General features: G+C 45.7%; 1 protein-coding gene across 7 annotated transcripts in view; it reads right to left on the bottom strand.

Moving 5' to 3' along the window:
• Positions 1-284: 284 nt before the first annotated feature.
• The window catches only part of LMAN2L (lectin, mannose binding 2 like), a 25,643-nt gene continuing 10,806 nt past the window's right edge, over positions 285-15,121 (bottom strand). For 2 of the 7 annotated variants that reach the window (XM_034659051.1, XM_034659053.1), the window contains 6 exons: positions 7,208-7,240; positions 5,964-6,125; positions 5,760-5,874; positions 2,082-2,201; positions 1,016-1,237; positions 285-899 (listed from right to left, as the gene is read on the bottom strand). In XM_034659051.1, the coding sequence (XP_034514942.1) occupies positions 703-899; positions 1,016-1,237; positions 2,082-2,201; positions 5,760-5,874; positions 5,964-6,125; positions 7,208-7,240 (849 nt within the window). In that variant the 3' untranslated portion in view covers positions 285-702. Of the gene's footprint in view, positions 913-1,015; positions 1,751-2,081; positions 2,202-5,759; positions 5,875-5,963; positions 6,126-7,207; positions 7,241-15,121 lie in introns of those variants that run through there. The other 5 variants (XM_019808128.2, XM_019808085.2, XM_002912396.4 and 2 more) reach the window with 5 other exon arrangements.

Genomic DNA, 15,121 nt, shown 5'->3' with positions numbered 1-15,121 from the left:
CTGGAGCTGCTCTGCTCTTGTGTGGAAGGTCTTAGGAGGGTCCCACTTTACTCACACCTGCAGGACAGCACTACAGCCTACGATGCTCACTTAAGCACATGGGAGGGACAGAAGAAAGCCCAACACGACGGAAACCTATACCCTACCAAGGTGGCCTCCTTTCCTTCCAGGCTGAGCTGAGGGCCTTCCCAACTGAGAAGAAGGCAGGGCGAGGGTTGATGGGCTTGGGACTTAGTAAGAAGGCCCAGACCTTCCCCCAAAACCACCCCCAGAAGGAAGGACACTAAGTTGGAAGCTCATGTTTGGTTTCCATCAGCCATTTAAAGAATTCCCTTAGACTACAGAAGTACATGGCTAGGAGAGCTCAGAGCTCCAGGCCCTCCAGGGAGACTGGCCTATTGGCCATTTTAATCACAGGGCAGACAGGTGAGCAGCACATGACCCCTTGTCAGATAAGGCAGTTTGGAATAAGGATTGACCCACAGAGGAGGACACTCGGGCTCTGTTGCTCAATGATGATGAACTCTTCCAGGCACAGATGACGAGGGTCCGTTGCTCCCAGATTTGCAACAGGAGAACAGCAACTGTTTCTCATCCATTAAGAAAAAGAAGCCAAGTTTCCTCTTTGGGGAGTATCCAAGCCGAGGCTATAAAAACGAAGCTTCCTTACATTTTGAACACTCAAGAGTGGGATTCCAAAAGTCATGATAAACACCAAACATGCAGTTCAGCAGGCTCCAGAGTCCAGAAACATCTCCACACGGTCAGATCACATGGCAAATGCTGCTTCTGGTGTCGAAACACGGAGCTGGTCACTTTCCCAGTTATTCTCCTTGCAACCATGAAGTCGTACAAGCTTCTACTTGCACACCAACTTTCGGCCAAATCTGACTGAGGGCCTAAAGGAACCAACTGGGAAGGTCACAAACAAACCAACAGAACCCAGAGTCACACGAAAGAACAACGGCTGGAGCAGTGAGCCAAAGCAGAATGCCCTCTCCCTGTGGTCACCTACCGAGGCTCAGTGAAACACCCAAAAGTGAGGCATCCGGATGTCTCTTCCAGCTCAGGCTGCATCTGGAGACAGCAATGAGTGGAAGGAGAAGGCAACATAGGGAAGAAGTTTCCATACAGATTTCCAGGGGAAAATTCCTCAGGTGGACAGAGGCTTGAACGAAAAGCAAAAACCAACGAATGGATGCCTGGAAGGTATGAGGAGTTATCCGTGTTGTGTTCTCTGCGGATTTAAAAATGAAGCACAAGGGTCCTCTGAGTCTAACAAAAAGGCAGCCTGAGCTATGAAATTCTTTTCTGTGATTTTTGGCATCAGAACCATATATATTCTCTCCATCCCTCTTAGCTCCCAAGTGGAAGGACTGCAGGAAAGGCACATCACAGCAGCACTGCCCTGGGGTAGGTGGGCTTCCTGAACCAGTCAGATGTCCCCATGGATCACATGGCAATGCAGTATCCCTGCATTCAAAGCTCCAGTGAGAGAACAGTGTCCCTGACCAGCTGCCTGAGACCGGAGAAGGCCCGCCCGGCTCTACCCTCAGGCCAGCGCCTGCTCACGGTGACAGCCACAGAGGCGGCAGTAGCGGGAGGGCTCAGTAGAAACGCTTCCGGCTCTGTTCCTGCCATTTGTTGTACAGTATGATACCAATGACAATAGCAAATACGGAAAACACCAGCGAGAAGAAGACGATGAGGAAGAGGGCCAGGCCACTCAGGGGTGGCAATGGGGCGGTCACTGAGGAAGCAAGAGAGAAGCAAGTCAGAATCAGAGAGCCCACCCAGTTAGGAAGGCATCAAATCTCCAGTTCCTGACACTCATTTCTGGGAGCCAGAGGGTAGACAGACACTCCCTTTCCAGGTGCCTCGATTTAAAAACTGAGCAGCCCTGCTTGTCTGTAACTTGGAGACCAGTGGAATGACAGGAGCGCACGCTCCATGTTCTTCAGGGCAAGAACACAGAAAGGAGACAGCCCAGCAAGCTGTGGGTGCAAGTCACCTCAGACCTCCCAGGCACAGTGACCTCCTCTCCAACCACAGGACCATTTCCTGGGATCCCCTGTGCTCACCTTCAGGCAGCTTCATGTTGTCTACCGAGGGCAGGAACACATCTCGATGCAGCTTCTCCTCTTCTGGGGTTCTCTCCACCGTCAGCTCAAACAACTTCAGGGAGATGACGTCATGATTATCTAAAGGAAAAAAGCACAAGGAGGACCGAAACCACCTCAAAAAGAGGTATCTTGGGAATATCTTGATTTACACTTCTGATTTACAGCTAATTAGCAGTGACTCTGGGGTTTTTTTAGAAATTTATCTATTTTTAAGTAATCTCTCCATCCAGTGTGAGGCTTGAACTCACAACCCCGAAATCTAGAGTCCGATGCTCTCCTGAGCAAGCCAGCCACATACGCCACTAGCAGTGACTTTGGAAAAAATAACTGAAACCTCTGTTTTCTTTTGTCTAACAATAAGGATAGGGAACAGGGAATATTCTACGTTACTCAGGATTTAAAGTTTTTATCAACAGGCATGCATTACCTATATAGTCTAAAAACTTAGACATAATGTAAGCATTAAAGCCCACCTCATATGTAAAACCTTGTAGCAGTGAGGGAAGACACAACACCACAGATTCTCTCTGTGTGGACCACACACCCAAGCAAGACAGGAAGAGGCCTCACGGCAGCTGATTAACAGCCAGGAGCAGGGAATAGCTATTGGCATAGCGCACGCTTCCCTTCTGGACCAGGACTAATTCTCTGAAGCTTCTTGTAACCATGACCCTGAATCTCACTAATAATTACTAGAGAAAGGATCAAGGGATTAGGGACTCAATTTTTTTTCTCTTATTTTTTAAGATTTTATTTATTTATTTGAAAGAGAGACAGAGAGAGATGCAAGCAGGGGGAGGGGCAGAGGGACAAGCAGACTCCCCGCTGAGTAGGGAACCCCCCCCAACACAGGGTTTGATTCCAGGACCCCGAGATCATGACCTAAGCCAAAGGCAGATGCTTAACAAACTGAGCCACCCAGGTGCCCCTTTTTTTTCTCTCTTTTTGAAAATGTCGTCATAATCTCATTGATTCAAATATACTTGATGTGTTTCAATACACTGAACTTGTATATCTTTATAGATGTTCAACATGACCCATCTTTCCAGTGGGAGCCTATTCAAGCCTTTTTACATGAATCCAGAAGTTTTTGATTATCTTCCTTGTTTTCCTGGGAAGTTTCCAGCTTGTCCATTTCCTACCTCAGACCTGGCATCAGTCGTTTCTCCAAGAAGCTCTTGTTTCCTTTAGCGGAAACTGGTATTAAGACACCACAAATCTGAATGCTGGGGGTGCTTATGGCTACCAGGTTGGTTACTAGAGACTGGATTTCTTGCCATTTCTTCCTTTTTTTTTTTCATTTTAACATGTATTTTATTTAACCCAACATATCCAAAAAAACTATCAACATGCAGATGATATAAAAATTATGGATGACATTTTTTAAAGATTTTATTTATATATTTGAGAGAGAGAGAAAAAAACCTGAGCAGGAGGAGAAGCAGGCTCCCCGCTGAGCAGGGAGCCCAACGCAGGGCTCAATCCCAGGACCCCGGGATCCTGACCTAACCAACTGAGCCACCCAGGCGCCCCATGGATGACGTTTTATGTTCATTTTCTAAGTGTCTGAAGTCTGGTGTGTATTCCACATTTATAGTACATGGCAGTTTGGAATGGCCCTATTTCAAGTGTCCAGTAGCCACCTATAACTGGTTGCTACTATATCGGACAGTGTGTATCTAGATCATTCTTCTAGTTGACTTCTAAGACCTATGTTAGGCCCAAAGAAAACTCTGATCCGCATAATGCAACACTACAGTGCAAAATAGACTTGCACAGGGCACTTTCTGCCCTTTCTACTCCCAGCTGAGGAACTCCACTTGGCGGTAATAATCTGGGGATGCCTCAACCATTCATTCCCCAAACTCCTTCCCAACTTGTCTTCCTAACACACTTTGTCTTGACTTCTGGCAGAAGAGAGAAACCATATCATGTTCCCATTTTTTTCTTCCTCACACCTAGACAGACATCCTTTGAACCAAGAAATTTAGAATTTTTGTATATGGGGGAAAATCCATCAACTACGTATTAGGATTATTCCAGTTGCAACCTCTGTATGGCTCCAGCCATGTGCACCAGAAGCCCTGGTACACCGTTTCTCTGTGATTCTCTCCATTCTGCCTTCTTCTGTGATCTTCATCCTCCAGCTGGTGGCAAGATAGCTGCCCCAGCTCCAGGTGAGTGGCCCTCATTTCCTTCCTGAAGAAGGAAGAGCACCATTTCTATTAGTAGGATAGCATCCACAGCTGCTTAGACTCTTAGAATCTTTAGCAGACCCCGACAAGAAAAAACTAGATTTGCCTTAAATTAGAGAAATGTTTTTACTGTTTAAGCCATGGGACAAGACAAAAAGCTGGGGCAATGCTCCTTACAATGCAGGGGCATCAAAGGCTGGGAGAACTGGAATGTGTCCTCAGCCATTTTCAACAATCCACTGCATAAACAATAAGACGCCAACAGGGCAACTGGGTGGCTCAGTCAGCTAAGTGTCTGCCTTCAGCTCAGGTCATGATCCCAGGAGATTGAGCCCTGCATCAGGCTCCCTGCTCAGCAGGGAGTCTGCTTCTCCCTCTGCCTCTACCCCTCCCCTCCCCACTCATGCTCTCTTTCACGCCTGCTCTCTCTCTCAAATAAATAAAATCTTAAAAAAAAAATGCCATCAAAAAAGCCCTTAAGAGAAAGACCTAATTTGTATTTAGGGATATCCTACAGGCAGAGAACAGAGACTTACTAATACAGGCATTATCACTAAACATCTAGAGCCAAGGACTCGTTCAGATAAACAAAAATTATTTCATACTAGCTCTATTCATACTGAATTATACTAGTCAAAAAACCCAAAAGTTCAGTGCCTTACCTCTTCTCAAAAGAGGTTATGATTAAAGCTCAAGCCAAGGGACAGAATAAACATAGAAGGGGAAGCTACAAATTAGGAACAAGTAGAAGAAAATCCAGAGATAGAAAAGTAAAAGAACCAGGTACTAGTAATGCCACAGAAATCAAGCAGGAGTTTCAGAGTAACTCGTCAAGTCAGCTGAAGAGAGGACAGAGCAAGGACTGAGAACAGAGTCCCATATGCAGTGAGGAAACGGAAGGAGCTTTGACGAGAATAGTGCCACCGGCCTGGCAGAGAGGCACGGGAGGTCCGAGTGCAGCGGGACGGAGCGGTGGGTGGCCTGCACACACAAGCACCTGCACACACAACACTGTCAAAAGTCTGCACACAAACAGGGTCCGGGGGGAGGGGGCAGTTAGAAGAGGGACGGCAGAGTCAAGGGATTCAAGGAAAAGCTTTGCTAAGAGAAGGGGAATTCGGCACCTCAGAAGGTGGAAGGGAAGGAACTAGAGATCACAAAGCACAGAACTCCAAACACAGCCTAGAAGAGCTGGCTTGATGAAGAGGCAGACCCTGATCTCCATCAGCACCAACCGTCTCCTAGAGCCAACCGCACTAGCAGAGCCTAGGCCCGGGGCGGGGGGTTTAAGGGTACCAGAACGCCAGAAGAGAAGCACTGTCTGGATACGTGCTTCCCACAGCTCTGCTTGTCTGGCTCTCCCCCCTGAGAAGCCTCACTAAGGGCCAGCTCTCGAGACATGACCTCAGTCAGGACAAATGAAGAATGCGTGTGGCAGTACCCGAGAGATCCCCAGTGATGGACGAAGTGCCAAAGTAGTAGCCCCGGGGCAGACGGACCCCGGGCACCTCGATGCAGTCCCTCCACTCATGCTTGCCATCGATGTCCATCATTATCTAGAAGAAAAAGAAAAGATACATCAGGGCCACGAGAGCAGGTGCAAGGCAGCCCATACCACCAACCGGTCCAGAAAACAAGGACTCACCGTCAAATGCCTCTTGACATAGCGAATCACAAGGAAGGTGTCATAGTGCAGATTGCGGACAATGGCTGTACAGCCCCCCAGCTCTGTGGGCCGCCCATCGCGCTCATGATCATAGCTGAGGGAGCCATTGTTCACCATGGCTGAGATATAGGGGAAGACCCGCTGGGAAAGCAGGGAAGGAAGAACAGAGGACAGTAAGGAGGCGCTCTCAGGAATGCCTGTACAAACAGCAACAGGAATTTTGCACACACAAGCTGAGCCCCTTCCAGCAGACCAGACGAATGACCATTCCGCCTCATCATTAGCAGCCCCTGAGAACGCACACTCAGATGGTCAAAGAATATGGCCCAGGAAGCAACAGAACTCTCTACTTGCCTTCAGGAATCCTTGCTACCAACCCGGGGGTGGGGGCCTGAAATGGCCCCCTCTGGAGTCTGAATCAAATCCTTCCAGAGATCACTATTTGGCACTCACATACATACATGGCCCAGGACTGGTGGTTTCCTTTTTATATATATATACCTATCTCCCCAGTTGCCATGTAAACTTCTTGAAGGAAAAAAATCACTATACTTCTATGTCTCCACCTTCCATCCCCCACAACCTCTCCCCCCACCCCCTCCAGGTAAGCGTTTTGCACATAGCAGGTACTCTGAAAATACCTGTTTGATCAGGGAAATCTTTCCATTCTGGAGAGCTCCTTTCCAATTTTCAAATCCTATAAGCATATGATGGATGCTAAATGGATCAGGCCTCAGAAACAGCACTGCCAGAACCAGGCTGCTGGCTGGTGTTCTCTAGCCACAACGACTGTTCTCAGTCGAAAGACCTTCCAGCCCACTTAAGCTTCACCTACACATAACTTCTCCCCGTAAGACCCTGGGCAAGTTCTCCCACTGCAAGTGTCCCCATATGCTACCTATCTTCCCACCTACTTCAGAGGCCCTGTCTCTCCAATAGAGCTGGGGGAGCGAATTCTTCCTCAGAAATGATGGGCTAACCACTTAAGAACCAGCCCAGTGCTGAGGCAGTGCAGAGGCGGGGTGATGAAAGGAAACATGACACATGCCACTTGTCTGGTGACTTCCTCATTGTCCTCAACAGTCAACATGCAAGGTGGAGATGCAGTCAAAATCCGAGACTGGTGACTCTCAAGACAACAGCCACATGGGTGTGAACAGGAGCAAATGCTGGCTGGACACATAGGGAATAAGGCGTGGCCATGGCGGGTCAAGACTGAGTACCTGGACTCCTGGAGAATATCGCCTCTTCTGGGCCTGAGAGGGTCCAGCAGGTTATTATAAAAACGAGAGAGGACACAGAAGACAGGAGACCAGGTCAGAAAGAAGCAGCCATGGAAGAGCTTTGACCAAGCTGTGGTGGATGAGCAAACCGACCTAAATCCCCAAACAGAACTGTACGATCTGTGGAGGACATTTAGCAAGTCCTTACACCCCTAAAAATGCCGGGGAAAGCTATGTGCACAGACGCTTGTATGTTTTCTAAGGAGAGGGTCTGTTACTGTCCGATTCTCAAAGGGGCCCACTAAGAAAACCTCTAAGGCTTTCAGAGACTTCATAAAACACACAGCATTATACCGTCCAAGAAGGCCCCACTTCGCTTATGTCTCTGAGTCGGAAGGCCAGGCCATATGTTTTGTCTGTGCCCAGATGATAGTACTTCTGTAGCAAGGGGAGACACAGGACTGATAAACAGGGCTAAATTCTTCCAAATTCAAGATGGTGTTTACTGCCCAGGATCTCAGCATAAGCTCTTGCCCAAAGGATAAAAATCCCACCACTTGAGAGACAACGAAGTTAACTCTAATCCAAAGGGATCATTTACCCTCTAATTGAATCTTGTGGATATTTATTTCCAAATAGCTGTTGTCATTCTAACCTACAATATGTGGGCGAGGAAAAAGCTCCGTGGGAGCACTGCAGCATGGCAGATTTAGAAAAATTATAAGGCTCGAGGATGTTTAGCTTTGGTCTAAAAAACTACTACAGTTCTAAGCTACTAGCGACAAGAGATACCTACACAGGTCAGCCCAGCCCTGCCCTGTGGGAAGGATGCGTGAGGGTGGAGAGCCCAAAGCATTCCTTCTTCTATCAGTGAGCACCTGTTTCAGATGCTGGGGGCTTACAGAGCTGACATCAGAATGGAAGAGTCAAACAATAAGTAAATTATTTCAGAGAGAGAGGTGCCTGGCTGGCTCAGTTGGAAGAGCATGCAACTTTTGATCTCAGGGTCATGAGATTGAGCCCCATGTTGTGTACAGAGACTACTGAAATAAATAAAACTTTAAAAAATATATTTCAGAGAGTACTAATGCTCTGATGAAAATAAAACAGACAACATGATAAACTGATGAGGGAACAGCTCTCTGAGGAGACAACATCTGTGCTGAGGCCTCCATCCCTGGAGGGAGCCACCAAAAGATCTGCGGACATAAGAAGCATGAGGTCGGCATATTCGAGGACCAGAAGGAGACACCAGGGTCTGAAACACAGCCAGTGAGGGAGAGGAGGGTGTGAGCTGAGGCACATGCCAGATCCTGCTGGGCCTTAGAAGCCACAGTGAGGCGCGCAGGGCAAGCCTCAGAGCAGCCCCCCACTGCTCTGCTCTTACGCCGCTGGTGAAATAGGCACAGGATACAGAAAAGTACGAAATGAATCGGTGGATAAGCCAATTCCCAACACTCCTCGTCTACAACTATCATTTAGAACAAGGGAAGTTTTAGTATGCTGTCAAGCAATGTACAGAAATGGGCTTCTGACAGGAATGTGCATAACTTCAGTGAACAATTAGGGAAAAGAAGAGATTAAAAATGCCCTGGGTAGCTCATTTGTCAACCCCAGTATGCATGATTAGAAGTTTACGTTGCACCTTTCAAGTGCCCAGCGCAACTGTCCTTAACCCATGGGAGCCTTCCTCTTCCCAAGGCTGGTGAGGCATCCGATTACCTGGTAACAGCCAGAGGTCAGCTGGCCTCCAGCATCACCTGGGAGAGCTTTTCAGCTGCAACCACATGTGGGTCCCTCAGTCAAAGAGTCTCATTCAATGGGGGTGGGGGGAGGGGCACAGGATCGTGTATTTTTCAAAAAGGACCACAGACAGTCGTAATGTGCGGCCTAATTTAAGAAACACTGCACCAGACACAGCACCCCACAACTTTGGAGCCCGAATCTGTCGACTTCAGCAACTCATGACTTGGCCTTCAACTTTTCACCTCAAACTAGTAGTAAGTCTTTAAATGCCCTCTTATTTTCCATGCCCAGTCAGGAGTTCTTAAGTGTTCCTTGGGAAGCCACTAATTTCACACAGCAGCTCATTTTCTTTCCTTGGAAAGCAGCCTATATATAGCTAGAACCAAAGGCTGAAGAATCCCTCAGACTCAGGCAAGGTGGTAGTTTCATTCCTAATTTAAGAGTCACTAAAAATTAGGCACTCCTACCTATCGTCCAACTGATTATTGCCTGTAGGGTGAAGAAATGTTTCCAAATTTTTGTACTACAAGGCCACTTAAAAAAAAAAAAAAAGACCCTCTCCAGGGTAATTGGACATTCAGCCTATCTTGACCGAAGGGAGACCCATGAACTTGTGGACTTATGGATCCTATGCTAAAATTCCACAGATCCCAAGCACACAAGTAATTATAAACCACTAGACAGAAAAAGGAGGCCACGCGGCCTCTGTAATCAGGGAGACCTGGATTCTAACTGCAGGTATATGTTCAGTGCTGTATAACTTGGGTGGATTACATTAGCTCCTTGAGAGTCCACTTCCTCCCCGTAAGCAGAGTGAATAATACAGAGCTAGCTCACAGGGCTGGCCATGAAGATGAAATGAGATATGTAAAGCCTTTAGTACAGTGTCTGGCATTCAGCAGGGAGTCAGTAAATGTTCACTCGATCAAAGACTAATGAATCTGTAGACACAAACACTATTCACAGGTGTGCATATATGAGCATCAAGCCAAGTATGCATCTTCTAGAGCAGTAATTCCCAGGCCGTTGGCTGTCACAGATGGTAAAATCTCCAAAAATATGCTGGGGATTAACGGGTTTGCCATTTTTGACCTATAAACATTAAAATACAATAATGACAAAACCACCAACTATAATCAATATTTTTAAAAGAAAATTTTAACACCAAAAAAAGAATGATGGAATTTCATAATAAACAATTAAGCATTTATGAAAAGTCACTTTTCCTATTCTTAAGACCAGTGAAACTGGGGCGCCTGGGTGGCTCAGTCAGTTAAGCATCTGCCTTCGGCTCAGATCACAATCTGGGAGGTCCTGGGATCAAGCCCCACAGCCAGCTCTCTGCTCAGCAGGGGGCCTGCTTCTCCCTCTCACTCTGCCTGCCGCTCCCCCTGCTTGTGCTCTCTCTGTCAAATAAATAAATAAAATCTTTAAAAAAATCAGTGAAACTTGTTACCAACCAATACAAGTTCATGAACCAGCATTTAGGAGCCACTCTCTTGGAGCCGTTGTTTCCAACCTAAGGCATAGTGCCGTGGAGTAAGCTGGCCAAGTTTGCTCTCTGGAACCTAGATGTGAAGAACAGGAGAGAGGGAGAGGAGGGGGAAAGAACAGAGCCACAACAGCTACTGCCAAGATGGCTGCAAAATGTCCCTTGGGAATGGCATTTAGTGGTGTGAACGAGAACAGCTGGCATTTTCAGAGCACTTACTCTATGCCAGGCACTGTAGTCAGTAATGTGCACATACCCATTCATTTACTTCTCACAATCCTAACAGGTGGTATCAGTATCCCCATTACACTGGCAAGAAAGCGTGTTTAGGTAGTAAAACCAGGATTGGAAGCCAGGTATTCTGGCCCCACAACCCTGACTCAATCTCTATGCTTCCTTGTTCTCAAATCAATATGGAAAAGTGATTAGTATATACTGTTAGAAACCAACAAAACAAAACCCCTCGGTCTCTAATATAACCTGAAACACAGAAATATTGGAGAATGGTTCCAGATTTTAAAAAAGGAAAGGGGGGGTGGGCCTGGGTGGCTCAGTCAGTTGAGCAACCGACTCTTGGTTTCGGCTCAGGTCGTGATCTCGGGGTTGTGGGATTGAGCCCTGCACTGGGATCTGTGCTGAGCGCAGAGTCTGCTTGTCCCTCTCCCTCTGCTCGTCCCCCAGCTCGTGTGCGCGTGCTTGCTCTCTCTCTCAAATAAAATCTTAAAAAAAAAAAAAAAATTAAGAAAAGGAAAGAGGGGCGCCTAGGTGGCTTAGTTGGTGGAGCATCCGACCCTTGATTTTGGCTCAGGTCATGATCTCAGGGTCACGGAAGGGAGCCCTATGGGCGGTGCGTGTGGGGGGGGGGGTCCTTGCTCAGCACGGAGCCTGCTTTTCCCTTTCCCTCTGCCTGCCGCTCCCCCTGCTTGTGTGCTCGCTCTCTCTCTGAAAAATAAATAAAATCTTAAAAAACAAAAACTAGGTCTCAATGCAGCTCAGTCTCGATGCTTAATCACATCTAGAGAACTTGCCAGAATTTTCTGCACCTAGTTTCCAAAGGAGTCCCTCTTTTAGAAAACATTGCCTCACCTAGGACTGAAAAACAAAGTCATATCCAAGCTGGAACAAGAGAACTTAAGGGGCTGTGGAGTTCCTTTACTGATATAAAGATTACTTCTGCCCACAATAAAGAGACCAAGAGGGATCAGTGTCTTCATCACTTCAGAGAATGTGTTTTTAAAATGGATAGCACCATATTGTTAATTTTTTTCCAGTTTCTTTTTTTTAAAGATTATTTTTATTTATTTGACAGAGAGAGGTGCACAAGCAGGGGGAAAGGCAGAGGAGGAGGGAGAAGCAGACTCCCAGCTGAGTGGGGAGCCCAACATGGGGCTCGATCCCAGCATCCTGGGATCACGACCTGAGCTGAACGCAGATGCTTAACCAACTGAGCCACCAAGGCGCCCATTTATTCTGGTTTCAAGGAGAAAAAACAGTCATCGCCTCACAGACTAGATAAACTAGACTTCCAAGCTGGCTTGATCTGGTAAGAACAGTGAGCTGTTCTTCCCACTCTCCGACCAGCTGTTTTTGCCTCCTGGGGTAAGACCCAAATAAATATCTCACCAGGAAGAATGAGGGCCAAGGCTCAAAGGACTGTACTTCTGTGCTCTCAGTCACAGAAAGGCTCTTGTGATCATACTCTGATTTCAAGTGAAGAAAGACATTCCTGCTCCACTGAGTTCCCTGTAACTTTTCATCAATATCTGGGTTCTCATGAGAAACTGATGACCCAGCTGATGACTTCATAATGACAAGAAAAGATGATCACGTCATGTTTCAATCAACATTTTTTTAAAAAACAGCAATGCTAAGATATAATTCACATACCACATAATTCACCTATTTAAAGTCTATAATTCAATGGTTTTTAGTATATTCAGAGTTAAGATTATGATTTGCCACAATGAATTTTAGGACATTTTCATCACCCTAAAAAGAAACACTGTGTCCATCAGCAGTCACTCCCCATGCCCACATCTGTCATCTACTTTCTGTCTTTATAGACTTGCCTATTCTGAACATTTCATATATATGGGATCACACAAAATGTGGTCTTTTATGACTGGCTTCTTTCACTTAGCATAATGTATTCAAGGGTCATCCACATTAAAGGACCTATCAATGCTTCATTTCTTTTTAATACTGAATGATATTCCATTGAATGAATATATATTTTGTTAGAGTACCTGGATGGCTCAGTTGGTTAAGCATCCAACTCTTGATTTCAGCTCAGGTCATGATCAGGGTCATGAGATCAAGTCATGCGTGGTGCTCCACACTCAGCAGGGAGTCTGCTTGAAATCCTCCCTCCCTCTCCCTCTGCCCCTCTCCTTACTCACGTCCATGCATGCACACTCTCTCAAATAAATAAAATCTTTAATATATATATTTTTGTTTGTTTACTCATCAGTTGATGGGACGTTGAGTTATATCCATTTTTTGGCTATTATGAATAGTGCTATGAACATTCATGTAACTTTTTGTGTAGACACGATTTCAATTGCTCTTGGGTATAGACACCTAGGAGTGTAATTGCTGGATGATATCAACTCTGTATTTAGACATTTGAAGCACTGACCAACTGTTCTCTAAAACAACTGCCCCATTTTACATTCCCACCAGCAGTGTATGAGAGTTCCAATTACGCTACACCCTTACCAACACTTGTTACGATTTCTCTTTTTTTATTTTAGCTACGACTAAATAGCCACAAGTGGGTGTTAAGTAACATCTCATTGTGGTTTTGATTTGTATATCCCTACTGGCTAATGATGTTGAACATCTTTCATGTTTATCCACTCTTTGTATATCTTCTTTGGGGGAATACCTATTCAGATCCTTTGGTCGTTTTTTTTTAAGATAAAAATTATTTTTAAGTAACCCTTATACCCAACATGGGGCTCAAACCCACAATCCCAAGACCAAGAGTCACATGTTCCACCAACTGAGCCAGCCAGGCACCCCATTTTTTAGCTGAGCTGTCTTTTTTACTATTGAACTATACCTAGAATATATAAAAACAAGGCCCTTATCATATATACAATTTTCATTGATTTTCTCCCATTCTCTGGGTTATCCTTTTACTTTCTTGATGGTATCCTCCAAAGCACAAGTTTCTGTTGTTTTTTTAAGTAGACTCCATGCCCAGAGATCAAGAATCGGATGCTTAACTGACTGAGCCACCCAGATGCCCACCCCTGAAGCACAAGTTTTCAGTTTTAACAAAGTCCACCTCAGGCACCTGGGTGCCTGTCAGTTGGGCGTCTGCCTTCAGCTCATGTCATGATCTCAGGGTCCTGTGATCAAGCCCCACATCAGGATCCCTGCTCAGAGCCGGCTTCTCCCTCTCTCTCTTCCCCTCCCCTCTGCTCACGCTCTCTCTCTCTCTCAAATAAGATCTTAAAGAAAAAAAATGAAATCTAACTCATCTACTTTTTTCCCCCCAACTCATCTATTTTTTTTGTGTGTGTGGTTTTTGTTTTTGGTGTAGTATCTAAAAAAACCTTTGCTTGATCCAAGGTCATGAAGAATCAACCCTATGTTTTTTCTTAGAGTTGCATAGTTTCAGCTTTTACATTTAGCTTTCCAGTTCATTTTGAGTTAAACTTTGTGTATGGTATGATGTGGGGACAATTTCATTATTCTGCAATGTGGACATCCGGGTGAGTGAGCACCATTTGTTGAAGACAGTTCCTTCCCCATTGAATTGTCTGGACAGCTTTATCAAAAATCAACTGATCATAGGGGCGCCTGGGTGGCACAGCGGTTAAGCGTCTGCCTTCGGCTCAGGGCGTGATCCTGGCGTTATGGGATCGAGCCCCCACATCAGGCTCCTCTGCTATGAGCCTGCTTCTTCCTCTCCCACTCCCCTGCTTGTGTTCCCTCTCTCGCTGGCTGTCTCTATCTCTGTCAAATAAATAAATAAAATCTTTAAAAAAAAAAAAAATCAACTGATCATAAGCATGAGGACTTATTTCTAGACTTTCAATTCTATTCCATTGATCTGTAGTTCTAGCCTTAGGCCAGTACCATGCTATCTTTATTACTGTAGCTTTGTATTAAGTTTTGAAATAAGGAAGTGTGAGTCCTCCAACTTCCCTCTTCTTTATCAGTGTTATTTTGGCTATTCTAGTTCTCTTGAATTTCCATACTGATTTCAGGATTACCTTGTCAATTTCTGCAAAGAAGCCAGCTAGGCTTCTGATAGATACGCAATGTGTCAAATCTGGAGACCAATGTGGGGAGCATCATCATCTTAACAATATGGTTGACCCTACAACAATGTGGGTTTGCACTGTACAGGCCCACTTCCATGTCAATTTTTTTTAATACAAAGACAGTACTGTAAATGTATTTTCTTTTATGATTTTCTTAGTATTTTCTTTTCTCTAGCTCACTTTATTGTAAGAATACAGTATACAGGGGCGCCTGGGTGGCACAGCGGTTAAGCGTCTGCCTTCGGCTCAGGGCGTGATCCCGGCGTTGTGGGATCGAGCCCCACGTCAGGCTCCTCTGCTGTGAGCCTGCTTCTTCCTCTCCCACTCCCCCTGCTTGTGTTCCCTCTCTCACTGGCTGTCTCTATCTCTGTCAAATAAATAAATAAAATCTTTAAAAAA

Source organism: Ailuropoda melanoleuca, chromosome 4 (genome assembly GCF_002007445.2).
Source record: "Ailuropoda melanoleuca isolate Jingjing chromosome 4, ASM200744v2, whole genome shotgun sequence".
NCBI lineage: Eukaryota > Metazoa > Chordata > Mammalia > Carnivora > Ursidae > Ailuropoda > Ailuropoda melanoleuca.
Note: the sequence above shows the minus strand (reverse complement) of the source record. Positions and strands in the feature narration are given on the sequence as shown.